The sequence below is a fragment of the Parasteatoda tepidariorum genome, chromosome X1, assembly GCF_043381705.1.
Source record: "Parasteatoda tepidariorum isolate YZ-2023 chromosome X1, CAS_Ptep_4.0, whole genome shotgun sequence".
NCBI lineage: Eukaryota > Metazoa > Arthropoda > Arachnida > Araneae > Theridiidae > Parasteatoda > Parasteatoda tepidariorum.
Window position 1 is genome coordinate 78,185,583 of NC_092214.1, and position 21,584 is coordinate 78,207,166.

The window sequence follows — 21,584 nt, forward strand, 5'->3', positions numbered from 1 at the left end:
TCTTATTCAAGCGATTTTAAAATCCAACATCGCGATTCTTATTCAAGCGATTTTAAAATCGAACATCGCGATTCTTATTCATCCTATTTTAAAATCGAACATCGCGATTCTTATTCACGCACTCTTAAAATCCAACATCGCGATTCTTATTCACACGATCTTAAAATCCTATATCGCCTTATTCACGCGATTTTAAAATTCGGCATCGCGATTTTAAAATCAAGCATAGCGATTCTTATTCACGCGATTTTGAAATCCAACATCGCGATTCTTAATCTAAGGCCTCTAAAAATTGTGTGAGAAATGAACTTTCTTGTCCTATCAACACTGATGATCAAAAGTCTGCAAAACACAGTTTACAGATCAGTCATGTTAATAAAAGACCATCGAAAAAACAATGAACTGATGAGAAAGTCCATAAAGGCCCTTTGACCATTAAAGAAATGTTTTTTAAAATGATGTGATACATAAAATCGTGCTTATGCATAATTACTCAAAGTTATCTAAATTATTAAAAAAAATCATTTTAATCAAGATTTTATTTAAGAACATAATTACCATTTATTTTTATTTATTTGAATAGATAATAATGTAATCATTATCAGATTGGCTATTGAATTCATATAATTTTTTCTTTTGCACGTTTAGTGCTACAGTTATAAACTTCCTCTTTTTTGTGTTTTTGTCAATCACATCCCTGTAGATAATAAGGAATATAGATTAGAAATTATTTTTTTTCTTTTTTTTTAAACTAGCCATTTAATTACTTATCATTTACTTAAAGAGATACTACATCTTCAATGTTACTTGTTTGGATTACAAGAATACTGCAAATCAATTGCTAATTTGTTAAATTTAACACAATCAAATTTATCAATGAGAGAAGAAGTCAGACAAACTATAGCATTTTGATAATAAGGAATATAGATTAGAAATTATTTTTTTTCTTTTTTTAAAACTAGCCATTTAATTACTTATCATTTACTGCTAGCATTAACTATTATTGTTTACCTATTATTGTATCTTTTATGCTCAATATGGGTAAAAACTGATTTTTTTTCACAAAAGATAATTTTTTTTCACTGTTATATTTAAAATGTTCTTTTCTTTCTTAACTTATTAAGTATATATTGATTACATTTATAATTTTTTTTTAATTGATCAAGCATGTCTTCCAGTTTTGTACACAAATATCTATACTGCATAATATTTTTTCAAAATCAGGCTGCACTATGTGCTTTTCGTATTATCAAGAAAGTTCCAGAATTGATGGAAATGTTCATTCCTGCCACAAGATCCCTTCTTTCAGAAAAAAACCATGGTAAGATATATTGCAACGTTGTCAAATGCTTTTTGCTATTTTAGCATTAAATAATAATGAATATGCATTTATATAAAACAATTAGCATATATTTTTGCTTGTTGGTTTAGTTTTTCATGTGCATTGCTTTGAAAATTTTCTTTGAAAAAAAAAAAATAGGGTGTGTGATTTTTTTTCTTTGCAAATGTTTTTGTTTGAAAATCTTACTTTCTGACAGTTCTGTATGCTGAAAATCACATTTTAATTTGGAAAAAAATACCGATTCAGTTTTTAAATGGTTGTGATATTTTTTTTTAAATACTGGATATCTAAAATTTTCTGGTTGACATTTTCTGTTTGCATTTTATTTTGTTTCGATACATTCATCAATGCAGTAATAAGTAAAGTAAAATAAAATGAGAGAAAAGGGAATGAGTAGAAGCAAAATAGAATACTTTTTTTCTCTTGCAGTTTGCTTTAATTCAATCAGTCTTGATTTTGGTGCTAATCTTAATTCATGAAACCTCTCCAGATTTTCCTTTACGACACTGATGTTTAACAATTGATTGATTTTTGTTCTTTTTTTTGTTCTAATAGCTAAATTTCTTTCAAAGAAACTTCTTCAAAGGTTTTGTTTTTCGCTTAATATGTTGTATTTCTTTGAATTTATTGGAGATGTTAACTTTATAATTGCAGCCTGTTAATTTATTTTATTGTTGTAATGTTGAGGTTTACACATCTAATTTTTACTGCTAGTAGAGAAAATCATTATTGAAATTTGCTGTAAAAGCGAATGGTCTAATTAACAGGAGATTTTTTCATTAATCTCATTGTATCATCCATCAAGAAAATTTACATATGAATATAAATAATAATGATTAATATAAATTTACATATTTTTTCTTTTAAATTTCTTTTAAGTTCTTTTTTAAACACATAATGAATGTAGTTGTAAAGTGGTTTTCTTCATCTAGATTGAGAATGGTATTTAATTGGGAACAAAATGAATGGTAACAAAATGCAAAAAATAAATAAAATAAAAAACTAATGTTTAAGTTAACAGTTAGCTATATTCTTTTGCTAAAGAATTTACCAACATTATCACATATGGGGACAATTTAATTTTCTGAAGTTGTTGCTGTGCATCAAGCACCAAAGGTTAGAAACTCCTTATTTAAAATCTATGAGATTATGCTGTTGATCAAATTCAGAATTTTATCCCACTTTCAATATATTTCTCGCTTTAAATTTTGCTTATACAGCATTATGTATCCAGAATGCCATCGCCATCCTGGATATCTGGATTTCCTGGTTTTCTGGATCACTAAATATGTCTTTCATCTATGATTTATCAAACCCAAATTATAAAAAAAATAGTAGCACATTTTAAAATAAAAAGAGCAAAATTATCAATTATACGCAATGCTTCATTATTTTTTTCCCCTTTTAGTACAGTCACTTATGTTTTAAGTTACAATAATTTACTAAATTCTTCCGATTATTTTAAAATTAAAGTACAACTTAGCTATATTCCTACTTAATTATTAAATAAAAAATCTTATTGTAAAAGTATAGTATTGGATAGTTATGTTTTTGTATAATTTTACTTTCAACTTCTACTCACTGACATGCATCTGAAAGCATTTCCTCATCTTTAAATCAAAGCAAAAAACTTAATGAGCGTGCTACTCCTTTACATTTGATGGACAGCTGGTGATCGATGAACCCATTAATTTTATCCGGCACACATGAGAAAATAAGGAATTTGTCTGTTCTCCTGACCTAATGATTTTCTAGTTTGAGAGAGGAATATTGAAATTTTCTATCTATATTTTGAAAGAAAAATAACTCTCCCCTCATTTTCTAATTTACTCAGTTTCAAGGAAGAGTGGAATTTTTCATCTTGCCTCAATCGTTCTAGTTCAAAATTGCAGAGTTTTTTTTCCCCCTTTAATATGCTTATAAAATTGCATTCATAAATATTTATATTAAATCTTTACTAAAATTTACTTTCTCTAATTTTATAAAAATGCTATTTCTTTTTAGGTTAATTAATAAATATTCTTAACTCAAATATTATTTCTTAATAAAAAAAAGTAGATATATAGTATATAAAATATATACAGTACTGAACCCGTTATCCGGAAATCAGAAAACCGGAACGAAATTCAATAAATTTTCCCGCAATTTAAAGAAAAAAAAATTTTTTTTCCTCATAAGATTTCAGGATTTTTCTTTCTTTTTTGAAAGATGTTTACCTTACCATCATTTCAGAAATAATCATTAGTGTATTACCTCATTGTTTTTTCTTATTTTTAAGATTATTTCCAAAAAAATTTATTTTTTTTAGTTGGGTTTAACACTAAAAAAACGGCTTTTTGTAGCGATTCAGAAAACCGGAAAAATCAGTTATCCGGAATAGCGATAGTCCCGATCGTTCTGGATAATCGGTTCTCTACTGTACTATATATATACTTTATATATATATAGTATGTATTTTATGTAGTTATGACATAATATATAATATATAAAATGTATTATATATATAGTATATAAAATATTCTAGTATATAAAACTGGTATGTAGCATATAAAATGGTAAGTGAAAAGTTTTTAACAACATGCCTTTGACAAAGCATTAAAAATCAAGATTTGGTGCAAACTTTGCGAAGTGTAGTAACTGGATTCTGATAATCATTCTCTTTTGTAACCTTAATCTTTAGAATCTTGAAGCTGCTTGTCACGGTGTTCTCCCCTAAGCATATTTAGAAGGATGGCCTGCCCTTTTTGTGAAAATAAACTGCTGTCCTTAAAAAGACTGCCTTTTTATTCATATTCCATTTTTAAAAATAATAAGGCACTGCTTAAATAATAATTATACAGCGGTAAAATTATGTCTTTATAGGTTTAATTCTGATTACTATTACAAATAATTATTTTGTTAGAATTATTCTTAACTGGTTTAATTATTACAAGTTTCTCTTTTTTTTGAGGTATATTAATTAATTTTTTAATTCATTTTAAAATTATTTTTTAAATAAATACCTTTTTTTTATTTTTAAAAAAAAGGCACATTTAAATTCTTATTTTCTCATAAATTTCAATTTAAATTATGAAAAAAAGCTTTTGAGATGTTTATCCATTCTTTTTTTTTTTAGTTCACTTTTTTTGGAAATTTTTTTTTCACAGTGATTGTCTTTTAGCATGCTTTTAATTTTTTTTATAAACTACAAAATTTTCTCTTATTTTGATTATGAGTGAGAATAATTTTTCTGAAATACACACATAGTAAAAGAGGGTCATTTAAAAATAATTGGGGATCAAATTCAGTTATCACATATTACACATTTTAATAAATTTTTATGGTGTTTACCCTTTCAAAACTCAAAAGTGCCTTTTTCTCTGAGGAAGCACCCTGCCCTTTTGTTATTACCAGGGAGAACTCCGTTGTCATAACTATCAAACCTTAGTTTACATAAAAACTTAGTTTACATATATAATAATTACAACTGTAACAGAAATATTAACCGTAGCATTGGATAAAAAAAAAACTACTGTAATTAATTATGTATGACTTCATTCTTTTTGTTTTACCATGCAATTTATGTTTGTTACATTTTTAACATTATAAACTGCTTTATATCTAAAACAGTAAAATGTTTTGTACCCATAAGTAAAATGCTGTGTCTTAAGTAAAATAGTCTATATCTATGAAAATAAACAAAATGACCAAATCTAGTTTATTAAGTCTGATTTTACTGTTTCTATTTTTAGGTGTACTTATAACAGCTGTAGTTCTTATTACTGAAATGTGTGAAAAAAGTCCAGATGCCTTGCATCATTTTAAAAAAGTTTGTAGATCTTTTTAATAGAGAATTATATGAATTAATAAAAAGCTCTAAGGGGAGTCTACTGTTCCTATCTATCCTATGTTGAAATGACCAACTATAAAACTATTTTTCTATAAACCACTGATTTGAATTTCAAAAACCTACTATTTGCTTCTTTTTTTTTAATCTTCTACTTTCCCAGATCACTTATATTAAAAAAATATTCTGAAATTCAAAAATTTCGACTTTTAAAATTTAATAAGATTTTTTATCATGTAAACCCCTAAAAGAGTGACTTTTTATGAAGAAAAAGAAAACGAAAATAAGTATTTACATAACATATTTAAAGTTCAGCTAACCTTGCACAAGATCACTCAACCAACAAAACAACTAATCAAAATTAAGTAAATTTTACCTTAAATTGATCATAAATGCATGTAAAAATTAGAAGGGGAAAAAAATATAATTACTAATTTTTATTCAAAGAATAGATTCTCCTTAAAAATTTATTTTTATTTGTGAAAAATTCCAGTTCAATAGAAAATTTTCTTTACTTGAGACTTGCAATGAATAATATTGTTAGTAATGAAGTATTCCTTGAATGAAAGTTAATAATTTGAAAAAAAATTTGATTAATTTAAATATTGGTTGTCGTTTGTCAATTTCGAATACATAAAACGCAAAAGATGCACTAAAACTTTCTGGTTATTTGGTTATTCAAAGTCATTAACTTCTTTATTATCTGGCAAATTATTTTTTAATATATTAGTAAATGATGCTATATTCCTTCATGTTAGCTTATCATATTTAACTATTTTCTATTCATATTAACTATTTTAACTATTCAACTTCATTATTATTAATCAAGAACATAATATAATCAATATTAAATTAATTTTGTGTTCAAAATTTGCTAATGGAAAACATGAGTTATTTGGTGAATCTGGTATGTTTTGTTAATTAGGGAAGTTGTTTCCTTCGGTTTTTTGTAAAAAAAAATCATTAATCCTTCACGCCTTTTAAAAGTGAAATTTTTGTTTCGTTTTCCTCATGCTTTTGTCAATCATTAATGCAGACTGAAATAATCATTATTTGATAAATAATTTCCTATCCAATGTTGGAAACAATCTTAATATCAGTAATGTAAATTTGTGTCCCCCGGGATGGACAAAAATTGCCAAATATTTTCCTTGTATTTGACATGCTATAGTGCTTAAGTAATATGTCTATTGCATTTTCCTTATTTTTTATTCCTATATTTTCAATTTTCTTTTTTAGCTAGTTACTAATTTAGTTAGAGTTCTTAAAAATTTAATCATGGCTGGATACTCTCCTGAACATGATGTTTGTGGTGTTAGTGATCCTTTTCTTCAGGTAAAATATTTTGCATAATAGAATAGTTATATTTTAAAATGGTCTGTCTTTTTAAAAATTTTTTCCATCTTCATTATAGGTAAAAATTTTGAGGCTGTTAAGGTTATTAGGGAAAAATGATCCTGATGCAAGTGAAACAATGAATGACATCTTAGCTCAGGTATTATATTTTTTGTACTCTTATTGTTGACTATTTCTAATTAAATTTTTTTTATGTAACGCTTTGGTTTCAAAACCAGCTCAATCTGTTTTTAGAAATTTCTCTTGAGAATTCTTTAGTAAAATCTTAGTTATTAAAGTTTCAAGTCTAGTTACAAAAGGAACCTCTCATTCTTGTATGTAAGTAGTTGGGTATTTTTTTTTTTAATGTTTGATTATTCAAAAGGATTTTAATTTTTTAAAAAGTACTTTCAATGTCAGTTAAAAGCATTTTGGGTGGAGGTAGTTTTGATAAAGGAATCTAGTCTTTTTTTAATTATAAATTTTCTTAGGGAAAAATACAAAGTTTATCCTCAAAACTTTAGTGATCGATGGCGTATTTTCTGTGGGTTGCCATAGTAGCATAGGGATAATAGATTTAATATAGCAGCCTGTATTGCCAATTGATAAAAAACAAGTAATGTGGCAGACTTTGCTCACAAATTCTGTTTCAGTATTTGTCGCTATTTTTTCATGCTGTAAAAAACACTAGACTGTTTAAAAAAGAAAAAAAATTCTGCAATCAATATGCATGCCAACTAATATTCTGTCAATCATCCTGAAAATTGCTGGCAATTTATGTAACGATATCTCTTCAAAGTGGCAAAGTTTCTTTTTTTACACATTGTTTTTTAATAAAATTATGCATAGTGTAATAAATATAAAATTTAAATTTTTGCATTCTTTGCTACTATTTATTAATCCCTTTATCTAAAATAATAAGTTTAAACATTTGTATGCAGTAAATATACTTTATTCAAAAATGTAGCAATCAGGGACTGTCATATTTGACTGCCATTATGGATGAAATTGCAAAAGTGTTCGACTTCATCTGGTCCTAGAATGACATTTAATTTAAATCTTTAACAAAATTAAGAAAAATTTGACCTGCAATTAACTTATCCTCTTCCATTATTGAACTTTTTTCTTTACATTAATACATGTGTGGCTCCCATGATTTCTCAAATTTATTGCTTTGACCTTCGTGCACAAAAAATTGAAGGCCCCTATCTAAGAAGATCCAAGCCTTAGAAAAAACCTGTTATTTCACCTTGACAATATTTGTAAAAATGCAAATCAGTGCACCTAATAGCTGATTCTCACCATTTTAACACTTAAATTTTTTTTCAAATGCTAGAATCACATGAAGAAATCGGAAGTCAAATCGCTGAAATATCGCTTAAAAAGCTTTTAATATAACTTTATTTATTCAAGGAGAAACTGATTTTATTAGCTTTTATCTTTGATCATATGGTTTTCAAAGTAAATAACAGCCTTCTTCAGAACTTTACAGCCGTTAAAATCTGAAAAAAAGTTCTCAGGCGAATTAAAACTAGAAAATTCAAAATAAAATACTGTCTGTTTTCATTATAGAACAGACTTAAAATCAGATGACTTATGAAACTTGATAACAGGTTTAGGTTTCTTTAGTCAGAGCTCATGAAATCTACTGCAATCAAACGGGACTTCACACTTGACCCACATTAACCACATAAATTGAGTGTTCACCGTTGCATCACATTGAGGTGTTTGTTAAGAATGGATAGTAACAGAAAGATAGTTATGCTACCATCCAAGAAAAGAACATACCCTTTTTTATTGCGCTTTGGCAGAAGGTAGCCTCCAAAATCTTTTCTACCCACCGGTTACATTTTCATTACTTACTTTTGCAATGTTAGCACAATTACGGGTATATATTAAATCATAATACCTCATGTCTGATATTTATCTTCTAGTTATTTTTACTTTGTTTAGGTTGCAACTAATACTGAAACTAGTAAAAATGTTGGAAATGCTATTCTCTATGAAACAGTGCTCTCAATAATGGACATTAAGTCTGAAAGTGGATTAAGAGTATGCTCATCTTTTTCCTATTTTTCTTTCTTTTTTGGAACTATGTGAATGCTATTCTTTTTAATTATTTTTTTCAAATGTTTTAAAGGTACTGGGTGTCAACATACTGGGCAGGTTTTTGTTAAATACAGATAAGAATATAAGGTAAATTTTAATTTGTCTCAATTTCATATTTATATTGTTTCCTACAAATGCTTAAGGAGTGATCTTGAATCACAGTTACCATCAGAGAAGTAGCTTTAGTCTATAGCAGTCGGCACAAATACTGTTAATGCGCCTCCTCGCAATGTGACGTCAGACTTAAGGGATCATGCTTTAAGGATTATTTTAATCTTTCAGTTATATGAAAACTGAATTGGTCAGTGCACTTTTGGGCATGGAATAGGGTAAAACAAGTAAAATTATCAAGGCAGCAACGCTTAAAATACATTTTATTTGAAAAGTAGAAAAGAAGTAAGAAAGGAAATGTTGAAAAATTATGTTATAGAGGAATATTAAACTCTTAAAATATCAATAAAAAGTTACATTTCACCCTTAAAATAATATTCTACTTTTATTAACGATGATTATTCCTAGTGATTAGGACTGAACCTTTTTTAAATTTTCAAAATATTTTGCATATAGGAGGAACATGATTTTTTAGCGTATTTCCATCAATAAATTCTAAATTTTTGACTAACAGTCTTAGTCAAACTTGTAAAAGTTATTTATTTTGAAATTCCCTTGCTTTATTGCCACCATCACCCCTGTCACAGTTCACTCTTGCTTCTTTTTTTTTTCAAACTATTTGCATTAATAGAACAATTTCCCCTAATAAATAATTTTCGAGATTTTCTTCATTTTAGTTCTACATTGAAAAATATTTGGTATACTTAACTACATATTTCAATACCTTTTTAATAGTTTTACCTGAGTTAAAAAAAAGGAGATGGCTGCTTTTCCTGCAAAAAAATTTATTTTTTCTTCCATTATATTAATTAAAAAATGGCCTGCCCTTTCAATATTATCCACCAGATCAATTGCAGTGATGTAATGTTTCAGTAGCTATAAAGATTGTAACTCTTGATTATTGAGACTTCATTTTATACTTCATCAAGTTCTTATTGTTTTTTATTATAAATATCTAATTATTTAAAAATTACTTATAAATATATTTTATGCATAAGTTTTATGTACATATTTTTACAGATATGTTGCTCTAAACACTTTATTATGTACTGTGCAAGCTGATTACAATGCAGTTCAGAGACATAGAAGTACAATTGTTGAATGTCTTAAGGACCCAGATGTATCAATCAGAAAGTAAAGTTAATTTTTATCCTTTCATATTTCTTTGCTTCTATATTTTTCATGCATATTGTATAGTTAAATTGCTTTGAATCGCTATAAATTTTTATTTCTTTCTAAGGGTAATGGTTGTGAATATTCTTTTTGGTATTTGTTTATTTTTCAACAGATTTTCTTAGTGTGTTAATTGCACAATGTTTCATTTCTGAATACAGTGTCATATTTAATAAAAGAAAATATAAATCAGAAGCAGAATTTTTAATGTATTTCCTGTTCTCTAGAATGATTACCAATTTTTCTCTTATATTTTTAATTGTACCATATTTTATTAAAATATTTCATAAATTTATTTGTAGAAATAAATCTAATGTATGAAAAATTAAAAAAAAAACTAAATAGCTCTGAAAATATTGATATATTTAGTGTTCAGAGTAATTGCAATAAGTTATTTTTTATATTTTAATATAAAGTACTTCTTTTTACATTTGTATTTTTATCCATTTTCTTTCTAATATAAAAGCTTTAATTGCTTGTCTCAACATTCCACATTAAAAAAAGCACATTTTCACTTTTGGAAATAATTGGTTTTAACAAGCATATTTCTTGTTATTCAAATAATTAAAATAATTATTTGAGTTAAAAATTTTAAGCCTTTTAATTAAAAACTCTGACTTTTTCCCTTTTATAGTCATGGTTTTCTTTTAAAATAATTCCCATTGCTAAACTTACTGTCTCATTGCCCTTCTCTGTAATTCCCTTAATAATAAGTACTTTTGTTGGTTTAAAAGTTATTTATTTTTAAAATAAATAATTGTAAGTATTTTTTTCTTTTGGTAATAGCGATTAAATAGCATTGGGTTTAACCCCTGTGTGTAGATAAAAGTAGCAAAGGAATTATATGAAGTATAGAGATAAAAGGGTAGAAGAGATGAAGTGTAGATAAAAGTAGCAAAGGAATTATATGAAGTATAGAGTTAATCTACAAGACCTCATAAACTTCATTTAGTGTACTGTGTGAAAAAAAATAATACTTGGATGACATTTGATCTAATGTTGTATTATCATATACTAAGTTGCAATTTGCATTCTCAATAATATCTGGTGTAATTTCATAAAAAGGAGGTTTGGGCTTGCCATCTTCAATGACTTAAAGTAAAAACCTATTAAAACTGGTAGAGATTTCAGATTATTTATTAATGCATGGCATAAGTTGTTTATGTCAGGCAAAAACTTCAAGATCCGGAACAAATATGCAGAGATAGAGAAACAATGAATTAAGTGTTACGATGACATTTTCAGATGTAAATACTGCAAGGGTGAAAAATTAGTATTTTTTGAAAATTATATATTTAAAAAAAAAAAAACAAAACAATTAAGTCAAAACAAAATAATGTCTGAAATTACTAAAAAACTATTGGTAAAATTCGCAATAAAAATTTACCATTGAGAACATTTTTTTAAATTAATATTTTATTGAGTAATATATATGTATATATATATATATTAGATAAATTTCCTTTAAACGGAATATTCAGTAAATGAAATATAAGTACACATTTATCTAGATATAAGTGAACATATTTAATTAAGAAATAAGGATAACATAAATAAAAATTCATAACAGATTTCATATTTTTCTTATAGGTTAATAGATTTTAAAAATTCTTTATAAATTTAATATGAAAAAAGTTAATTTTTAAAAAAACATTTCACTTTCTTGTATAATGTTACTTCTTATTTCTGTTAAATAAAAAATTGGTAAATTACTAGATTATATACTATTCTGTACTTTAATTGTGTATAGCAATCTCCAATAATCTGTTTTTCCATAATATATAATTCCTTTCTGCTACAGAATTTTTAGAAAAATTAAGAAATTTTTCCCTTCACACACACAGTTTACAAGCGTGATAAAAGAAGTATAAGTTTGATTTTACTTGATAGTTAAAGTTTGACTCTCCAGAATGTGTGTGGAACTGACAAATTATGGTTATGCAAAAATTCCTGTGACTTGAATGCCGGAAATCTCTATTTTTGATATTACCTTATTTTCCAGAAGAATGCTGTCCCTTAACAAGAACAAAAAAAAATTTCACAGTCAGCACAACTGTGTCTTTCAAGTCCTGTAATTTTGGTTTGGGTGTGATACAGGAATCGTGTGCTTTTTGAACTAAATGCTTTTTTAATTTAAAATTTTTTCATAAATAATTTTCTGATAATTGCAGTTGCCTGAGTTTTCTCGTTAGTTGAATTCCAGATAGTTAGACTTTGATTATATATAATGTCTTTCTTATCCAAACTATTCTTTTACCTCCACTTTTGACTGTTTTAGAAGAAATTGATAAAATGATACTTTATTTATCTTTTATTTATCTTTTTTAAAGTTATTATTTTTTACTTTAACATGTTTATTTATCTAAAAAATTCTTTTAGGCGTGCTATGGAACTTTGTTTTGCATTAGTTAATTCAAGTAATGTAAGATCAATGACCAAGGAACTCTTAGTTTTCTTAGAGAAAGGTGACCCAGAATTTAAGTCTCAGTGCTCTTCTAATCTTTTCATATCAGCCGAAATGTAAGTTATGTCAGATTATTACTCCTTTATTCTAACAATTTATAATTTATGCTTTTCATGCTGTATTACTTTTTTAAATCTATATTAAATGTATGTGCAGGGTGCGTAGCATTTTTAAAAAGGTGCTTATTTTTTATTTACATATTTTTAAAAGCCCTTAAGGGTGCTTTTTTATTTATTTGGGGTTTGAAAAAGGGCTTAATTTTCTATCTTTTAAAAAGAGATTTTTTCTTTTCTGTGTCGATTGTCGTTTTAAATTACAAAAAATGCATGATTTTCACATTTTTCTCTGCAATATTTATCAGGAACTAGTTATTTTATCATGGTTATGTAAAGTTAATGAAAATGTTTTTGAAATTTGTTTATTTTATGTTTATGAATTAAGAACTTTAAACGATAGAATTTTTTTATTTTTATAACTGCATAAATCCTAATTAAGATTTTCTTTTGGAAAGGGATTAAACATATTTTTTGAGTGCTTAAAGCATGCTTATTTTTAGTTGAAAAACTAGCTACGCATCCTGATATGTTAAAGTGTTATTTTCTTCTTTTTTTTTTCTTTGAAAGATTCTAGATATTTGAGCATCAATTCTCTCATTTTCTTTTGTTAAAAAAGGAATTCAACTTGGAATATATTGATTACAGGTTTCCGTGATGAAGTTATATTGCTCTTAAATTTTCTGCATTATCTTCTAGTTTTGAAAAGAATGATTAAACATGATGACTACTGTTTGTTTTCTTTATTAGTTACAGTTTTAGGAAAATTAAAACAGAGATTAGACGAATAATAATAAATTGATAACTAATGAGGAGTTTAGAGTTAGATCTAACACAGTTTACATTTTAACTGGTGAGGTTTAGAAAAAAAGGATAGAAAGCTAGGTAAAAAACTCTCCTTTAGCGAAGAAAATGAAAATAAAAAAATAGTAGCTCTAGCTAAGTGTTTAAGTTCAAATTTATACCTTGGTGCCAAAAATTACTTTTTTGTAATTATGGATAAATATTTATTTAAAATTGAGATTTATAACAAAAAATGATAAAATAAAAATTTGAAAATTTGTTTTTTCTGTAATAGGTATTCACCTTCAAAACGATGGCATATTGATACTATGATAAAAGTTTTGACTTTGGTAAGTACGTTCTTAAATAATTTTTAAAATGCATGTATTATTAATTCATTTATATAAACATTAAGATAGTTTTAAGTTAATGCAACAAGTGAGGCAGATTTTGAATGCATTTTTTGAAAAACTATAAGAGTTCTGAAACAAAATTTAAACATTTTCTATCAAAGAATTAACACTTTTTCACTGCAGCTTTTTTGTGATTATAAATTTATTTTATTACCTCATTGTTATCTCTTGAACATGTTGAATAAGCCCTGGTGTGACGTGACTGTGGTTACTTTTCCATTTTACATGTATTTATTAAATTTAATTAAAAATTTATTTAAGTAAAGAGATGCAATTAATTATTATAATAATATCGTAAAAATTAGCTTTAAATTTTAAACAATTATTAAAAATTACAATTAGTTTTAAATTTCTAAAAAAAAAAAAATTTAAAAACCTATTTTTTTAAGTTTGATTGTAAATATTAAAGCAATGTTTAAATTTATTACAGAAAAACATATGAACCCAGCTGTGAGGTAACCCTTAGAAAAAACCCATAACCTTTTGAAAGGGTAACCTTTGACAGGCTCAATGATGTAAAATTTAAAAAAGGAAGTAAAGAGAAATAAATAGTGTAAGTTAATACATTTAAACGAATATGTTTAAGAAGTTTTTAATTTATAAAACAAAAAATTTTATACTTCAATAGAATATATTTCAAAGCAATCGGCAATTTAGCTTTCTCTCATTTAAGCTATACCTTCACTTTATTTGAAATGCAGGTTTTACAGAAAAACAATCTTTTCACTTTTTTGAAACTTTGCCTCTTGAATAAGGTACAGTCTGCAAAAAAAAAAAGAATCACCCTGAATAACTTTCGTTCTAATGATCGGATTTTCACGAACTAAGTGTCAATCTTAATGGTTCCTGGGGGTGACCTCAAATATGCTAATTAATTAGTGCTAACTATTAATTAAGTTACGAAATCAGACACAAAAACGTACTTTCTCTGAATAAACATGCATTTTTTTTTACATATTTGGATTTCTTATCTTCAAAATATAGGGGGTAGCCGCAATCTGGGAAATGTGGTCCCCATAGTTTGGTCAGGAGAGCGATTCAAAGTTCGTACCCCTTAATGTTAATTTCGCTTTTTGCGTTTTCAGTCATATTTTCAAAACTAATGAAGCAATTCAAAAAAAATTGCACCCACTCATAAAACTCATTTACCCAAAGATAATTTCATGAAAAAAATAATTTTTAATAATTATTAATTATTTTTTATTATTTAATTAAATTGAGGATGAAAAAATTTTGAATTATAAGGTATGAATTTTTTTATACCATATTAATCTACATATTTTTCAATTGAAAAATCTAAAGTTTCAACTGTTTTTATTTATTAGAAGCTGAGAAAAATTAAAATTAATTATTTTTAAAAAAATAATTTGGCGACAATAAAGAAATGATTAAATGGGGCGATTAATATTAAAATGTGATAAACTTGCGAGGAACTTGACTTCGCGCGCGTAGTGTAAAATTTCATTCATATTTTTTTCGCTAATAATCGTTTGCTAATCTTTTAATTTTTATTGATTTCTAACTATAAAATACAATGTTTCCTTTTTAGTCGCTTAATAATTTATTTGCAATTTAGTAAAGAAATTTGAATAAAACATTTTGAGTAAAAAACACTTTATTCAAGGAATGTCTAGCTTTATAAAATAGGATATGATATGATCTTCTGATAGAATATGATTATACACCAGATTGTGCTTATTTAATGTGATGCGAACTAATTTTTCCTATATTTCGTCAAAAGAGGATAAGAATGATATTGCTCAAAGGGACCTACTCAATAATTTCGCTATTTCCAGAATGAAATCTGTTTGATCGAAACATATTATTCCTTGAAAATTAAAACGAGGAAAAAATTAGCTTTTATTATTTTTCTAAGCTTATTCCATTTATTTAATGATATCGGTATTAAGGTTAAGAATATGCGATGGAAGCCCCGTTTACTATTAGACTATAAATGCATTAAATCATGTAGCTTGAATAATTTATTTTAAGCAAATTATTTAATAATTTTAAGCAAATAAGGGTGTAAAAATAAACTTGATCAAAATACTCCGAAAGTATACCCTAAAATATATATGTAGAATAAACTTTGGCATCGATATATAAAAAATGCCTTTTTAAAACTTATTTTAATATCGAGTGAAATAATTTAATATGTTGTGTAACTAAATGGATAATATTAAGAAACTGAATCGAAAATATGAAAACTTCATTGATTTAAAAAAAATAATAAATGATAATAAAAGTAGACATGTTTTGAGCGTTCAATAATGAAAGTCACAAGTTATTCAAGCCTGACAAGTCTTGAGAATTGGCGATTATATTTGAACGCTCGAAAGCATGTCGACTTTTACTTCCCTCTTCATATGTTTTGAAGCCAGTTGATTTTTTATTGTCAATTATATTGTTTTACATTTGGGTCTTGATCATTATTTTGATAAGGATTTTACNGGGAGACACACGCTAGAGAGACTGCCGGCCTCAGCGGTAAGCGCGCTTTCGCGCTTTGCGTCGCGAAAGGGTTAAAAACGTAAGAGCCTCAATATTGTAAAAGCAGGGTTTGTACAGACTCCTTATACTCCTTAGAAACTCCTTGGAAATTAAAAGGTCTCCAAGGAGTACTTGGAACTACTTAGATTTCCAAATTAGTCCTTAGAAATTCCTTAGATTATTGTGTTGCATAGATGAACTTACTAAGTCCGCTGATGAATTAGCTGTCCAAGCAGGGGAACAAAATGATATGACTTAGCTGTCAAAATCTAATAGTTTAAGAAAAACTTTAAAAGAAAAAAATTGAATCGCAAGAGTTAGAAGAAATAAATAAAAGCAAATGATTTTAATTTTACATGTTACAAGCAAACTTAACTAATGATTTACTGTTTTTTTTTAATAAAATGCCTTAGATTTTATGAATTCAAATTTAAAAATATAAGATTGGTGGGTTTTTGTGTTAATCTTTAACATCTGTACTTTTACGAGATTTATTAAAATATTTGAAGCTGAAAAATGTATTTATGTGTGAAAGTGATAACTTTATTTATTTTTCTTGATGAAATTTTACAGAGTCAACATTTATTTCAAAAGGGCTAGAAAAAAATATCCTATGCAAAATATACATTTTTGCAAGTTCTTTATAGTTACTGCTTTCTGATTTTAAAAAAAAAACTGTCTAGTTATCTTTTACGCAAAGTTTTTAAATTTTGGACTCCTTGGATACTCCTTCGATTTACTTGGATTTTTTCTTTTGACCTCTGTATGAACCATGTAAAAGTTATATTTAACTTAAAAATTAAAATTTTGAGACCAGTTATTTTGAGTTAATGAAATTAAATATTTTATCTTTTAAGTTTTTGGGCCCCATTTCAGTATCTTAAGGATCTTACTAGCTCTGTTTAAAAGGAGAGTATCAGATATATATAAGAAAACATAAATAATCATAATAGCAGTATTTGGTGGTAAATGTAGCTTATCGTAATTGAAGAATATGCTGTGCGACATTGTATGGTGAATTTGCGAGCGTAAGTTTCAGAATGCATCGAAACACGAGGATGCTATTTGCTAATCATCTTTATCCAAAGAAAACCATGTAACCTAAATATCTAGCAGAATGAAGCGATTTTATAAACAACGAATCATACAATATGCAACATATTATTTCAATATCTTATTCTTAAACATAACATACTTCAATGTCTTTAAAATGCCACTAAATATTCAGCAATTCCTTGAGTTATAAAAAAAGAAGTATCGTAAATTGCTGTAAGCCTTGTGAATGTGTATTAGAATTACTATACAATCTACATTTTATTTTTCAAGCACTTTTTTTTTCTTCAAACTTTCTTCAAACTTTTCTTCAAACTCGATTAATCCTTTCGCACCGACTGTCACAAATACGTGACAGCATAAAACAGTATCAACCAGGGTAAAAAGATAAAACTGGTAATCAAAGTAATTTTTTAGCAGTTTATTTGTGGGCGGGGTTATAATTGTTTGATTTATTTAATTCACCATTACTTAGTACAAAATAAAATTATTTAGTTATACTTTGAACTTACATTGATTATATGTATGATTAAATTAACAATAATTAAATTCAAGGCAAAGTTAGTCTGTGAAATTAGCAATGCCTGCATTTAAGCTACCGTTTTTTATTTATTTACTTCCTGATTCTGATTTTATACGAATGCTTTCATGAATCACCCGTCCCCAAGGGGTTAAAACTGTAAAAATGATCATCCCTAAAATTTTGTATATAGCTCTAATAAGTTATGTTAATTTGATTTTAGTATGAAATCCTCGAATAAATTTAGCAAAAGCAGCATTATCTAAACAATATCGGATAAAAAGTTCATGTTTATTTAAATTCTAAAAACTTGGAAAATAATAAATAATTTATAAATCGATTCAAATTTTCTTTTCAAAGGACATTAAAAAAAATTTTTTTTTGCTTTTTAGATAGAAATCAGCTAAAAAATTGTCTATTGCCTAGAACTTCGAGATATTTTCGATTAACAATGAATCAAACCTCTCTGAGCAGTCACAAAAAATTATTTCAATTTTTTTACAGACATAGCATGGTTGCCTAGCAACCTAGTAAAATTAAGCATTCCTCCTTTGAATTAGTCAATGGGTTATCTTAAAATATTCATTTGCGCAGGCGACTTTTTTTGGCAGTTTTCTGGACTATCGCCAAATATAAAATCCTTTATTGCAACCCAATTTACGATCCAATTTTTTTTTAATTTTGTCTACCCCCCCCCCTAATTCAAGTGTCTAGATTCCAAATATGTAAAAAAAAAAATCTATGTTTATTCAGAGAAAGTACGTTTTTGTGTCTGATTTCGTATATTAATTAATAGTTAGCACTAATTAATTAGCATATTTGAGGTCACCCCCAGGAACCAAGTGTCCTAACTGTGTGAACCTAAGTGTCAATCTTAAGATTGACACTTAGTTCCTGAAAATCCGCTCATTAGAACGAAAGTTATTCAGGGTGATTCTTTTTTTTTTTGCGGACTGTACATTTCAGTTAGAAAGATGGCATGAAAAATTTTATTATAGTATTTTTTTATGGGCAAGAATGGCAAATTTCTTCCACTGTAGAAAAAAATATCGCCCTGCAAAAAAATAAACTTCCTCTAGTCTAAGTAGAAATAAAAAATTTAAAAAAAAGGGAGAGAAAGAGAACTATCAAATACTAAATAAAATATTAAATATTTTATAATTGCGATTGAGTTTAATAGAATTAATTTTTAAGTCATTTAATGAATCCTTTTTAATTTAATATGTTAATTAGTATGAAAAAGGAAACAAATTTAATTGAATTCCTAAGAAATTAATGCAACTGTAGTTTCTTTCAATATTTTACCTAAAGAAGTATAGCAAAACTCTGAAACCTCAAAAACTGAAAACTCGGAAACAATATGAAAAACTTTTAAAATATGGTGATCAAATTATATATTGTATTATTATACTACAAATTACATTCACAATTATAAATTTCATACTAATTTTTATAACCAAATACTATAAATACTTAAATAATATGCTTAAGATATTTCTTAATAGTTATTTTAAATACTGATACTTTATTTTTACATACTTAGTTGTAAAATTTTAAGTTAATTATGTGTAATAAAGTAAATTTAAGAATTTTTTACGAACTTTTTTATTCACAAATTGCTGAATCTCTATTTTGAAATATATGATTTATTATTTACAATTTTAAAAGGTTTGATAAATTGGTAAACAACTCCAAAGCTTTTTTAACATCTGTACTGGAGATCATGAAAAAATTCAAGAATATTTTAAAGTTCACTCCCATTTATAGGGTAGGGTATTTATTTGTTTAAAAAATTATAACCTGTAAACTTCAGAGGGTGTAACATGTTAACGCAATCTTTTTAATAATCAAATTGTTTACTTTTATGAAATTTTTACTTAAAGGGGAAAGAAATAGGTTCTTATCCCTTTTTTTTCTTTTTTCTTTTTGTTAAATATTTGAGGTTAGAGAAATAATTTAATATCTAAGATTACTGAAAATTTCATTGGTATTTAAAAAAATTGTAATGAAAATTTATCTACGGGAGATAAATTTTTACCTAGTACTATTTTTTTAACTTAACATTTTTAATTAATAATTTATTAAGTAATATATACATATATATATAAAATTTATCTATAAACAGAATGTTCAGTAAGCTGAAAGTAATATACCCTAAAATGCTAAATAAGCCCCCACCCAAATTTTGTGAAAAATCGCCTCTAAGTGAGCAATAAGAATACACATTAAGAGGTAAAAATGAAAAATTTTTAAGAAAAATTAACATATTGAATAAAACACTAATGTTACTAGAACTGCTTAAGTATAAAATAAATGAAATTAATTAAATTAAATAAATTGTCTTTTAAATAACTTACCTTTAACTTTTCTTTTGCAAATTATTTTTGCTGCATCCTCAAATAGAGGAAATAAAAATTCTTTTATGAAGAATAAACACGAACATAAGATTTAATTTAAATACATTTATTTAAAACCATTTCTAATCAAAATTGGAAAAGCCTTCGAATAATGTGTCTGAAATCGTGTGAATACGCATTAATTGAATTAATATAAATTGTGATATTAAATTTTAAACACGCATGAATACAAACCAGGCTGTTTGATTTTTAAATCATGATATGTAAGTCTTAAATCTTGTGAATACAGATTGCTATTTGTGGTTATTTAACCGCTAGAATACAAATCACGCTATGTGAATTGCAAGGATTGATTTGTGACAGATTATCTGATTCTAGATGTGGGAGGTGAATCAGGGTTTGTTTGATATTAATGGTAAATATTCATAATTTACCTGGATATAAATGTGCATATTTATTTAAGAAAATAAGGACACATTTTTTAAGTATATGTTTATTATTTATACGTAATATAAAGTACATATTTTTTAAGATTTTAATAAATTTTTTAACTTACTTGAATTTTGCTTCAAGACAGTTAAAAGTTAGTGTTAGGCTAAAAAGAATACCCATTTATTAAAATAGTTTTGGTAAAAATCATTTTAAGATTTTTCTGGAATTGAGCGTTTTTTTTTTATCCTTTCCCCCTAGTTCATTTAAATAATGTAAGCTTCAATGGATAGATTTCAGTTTGATGTAATTTGTTTAATTAGGCTGGAAATTATGTCATTGATGATGTTGTTGGTAACCTTATTCAACTGATATCAGAATCAACCACCCTCCATACGTATACAGTACAACAGTTATGGAAACAACTAATTGGAGATCTTGCTACTAAGCAACCTCTGGTTCAAGTTGCATCATGGTGCATTGGAGAATTTGGAGATCTCCTGAATTCTGCTGAGGGTCAAGATTCTTCACCTGCTAACGTACGTTTTAAGAATTTATGTACCTGCTTTTAAATATATAGCAATGATAATTCCACTTGATTATCTGTTTATAGTATATTAAAGTGTGAAACGGTCCAGATTTGTAGGCAATAGGGTATCTAAAAATTTTCAAAAATATTTATTCTACAGTACGAAACCTTTTTATCTGAAAACTAGAATACTCCAAAAAAAAGTTTTTTAGATTAGTTTTAGAATGGAAAATAACAAGTTTCAGAGTTCTCTGTGATTTATAAATAATATTTACTGTCATGATATTTTTATTAAATTTATCATAGAAATTACTCATTTGGTTAAACAGATTCTATTTTCTAATTTGCTTCTATACTTACAGTTGAACAGTATTGTAAAATTGAGTGGTGCAATGCTAATATATTTCGCCGAATGTTTTCAGAGTTGAAACACAAATAAAATTTAAATTTCAAGGTTTTATATTTTAAGTGTTATTAAGATAAAAAAATTTTAATAAAATAAAAGTGCATTAAGGAATATTAAAGTAAGTTTACAAAAATGTTGCATGCCTGAAATTATTATAAAATGAGTAGTGATTTGAAATTGCAAAATTTCTA

The 21,584-nt window shown here is 26.2% G+C and overlaps 1 protein-coding gene across 1 annotated transcript in view; it reads left to right on the plus strand.

The window, feature by feature from the left end:
* Positions 1-21,584, plus strand: part of LOC107448549 (adaptor protein complex 1, gamma subunit) — a gene marked incomplete at its 5' end in the record, with an annotated part of 82,712 nt that overhangs the window by 27,779 nt on the left and 33,349 nt on the right. Inside the window, 10 exon segments of the mRNA XM_071187594.1 lie at positions 1,225-1,321; positions 5,074-5,150; positions 6,408-6,503; positions 6,583-6,663; positions 8,457-8,555; positions 8,644-8,699; positions 9,744-9,857; positions 12,276-12,416; positions 13,492-13,546; positions 20,782-20,997. Coding sequence (XP_071043695.1) covers positions 1,225-1,321; positions 5,074-5,150; positions 6,408-6,503; positions 6,583-6,663; positions 8,457-8,555; positions 8,644-8,699; positions 9,744-9,857; positions 12,276-12,416; positions 13,492-13,546; positions 20,782-20,997 — 1,032 coding nt within the window.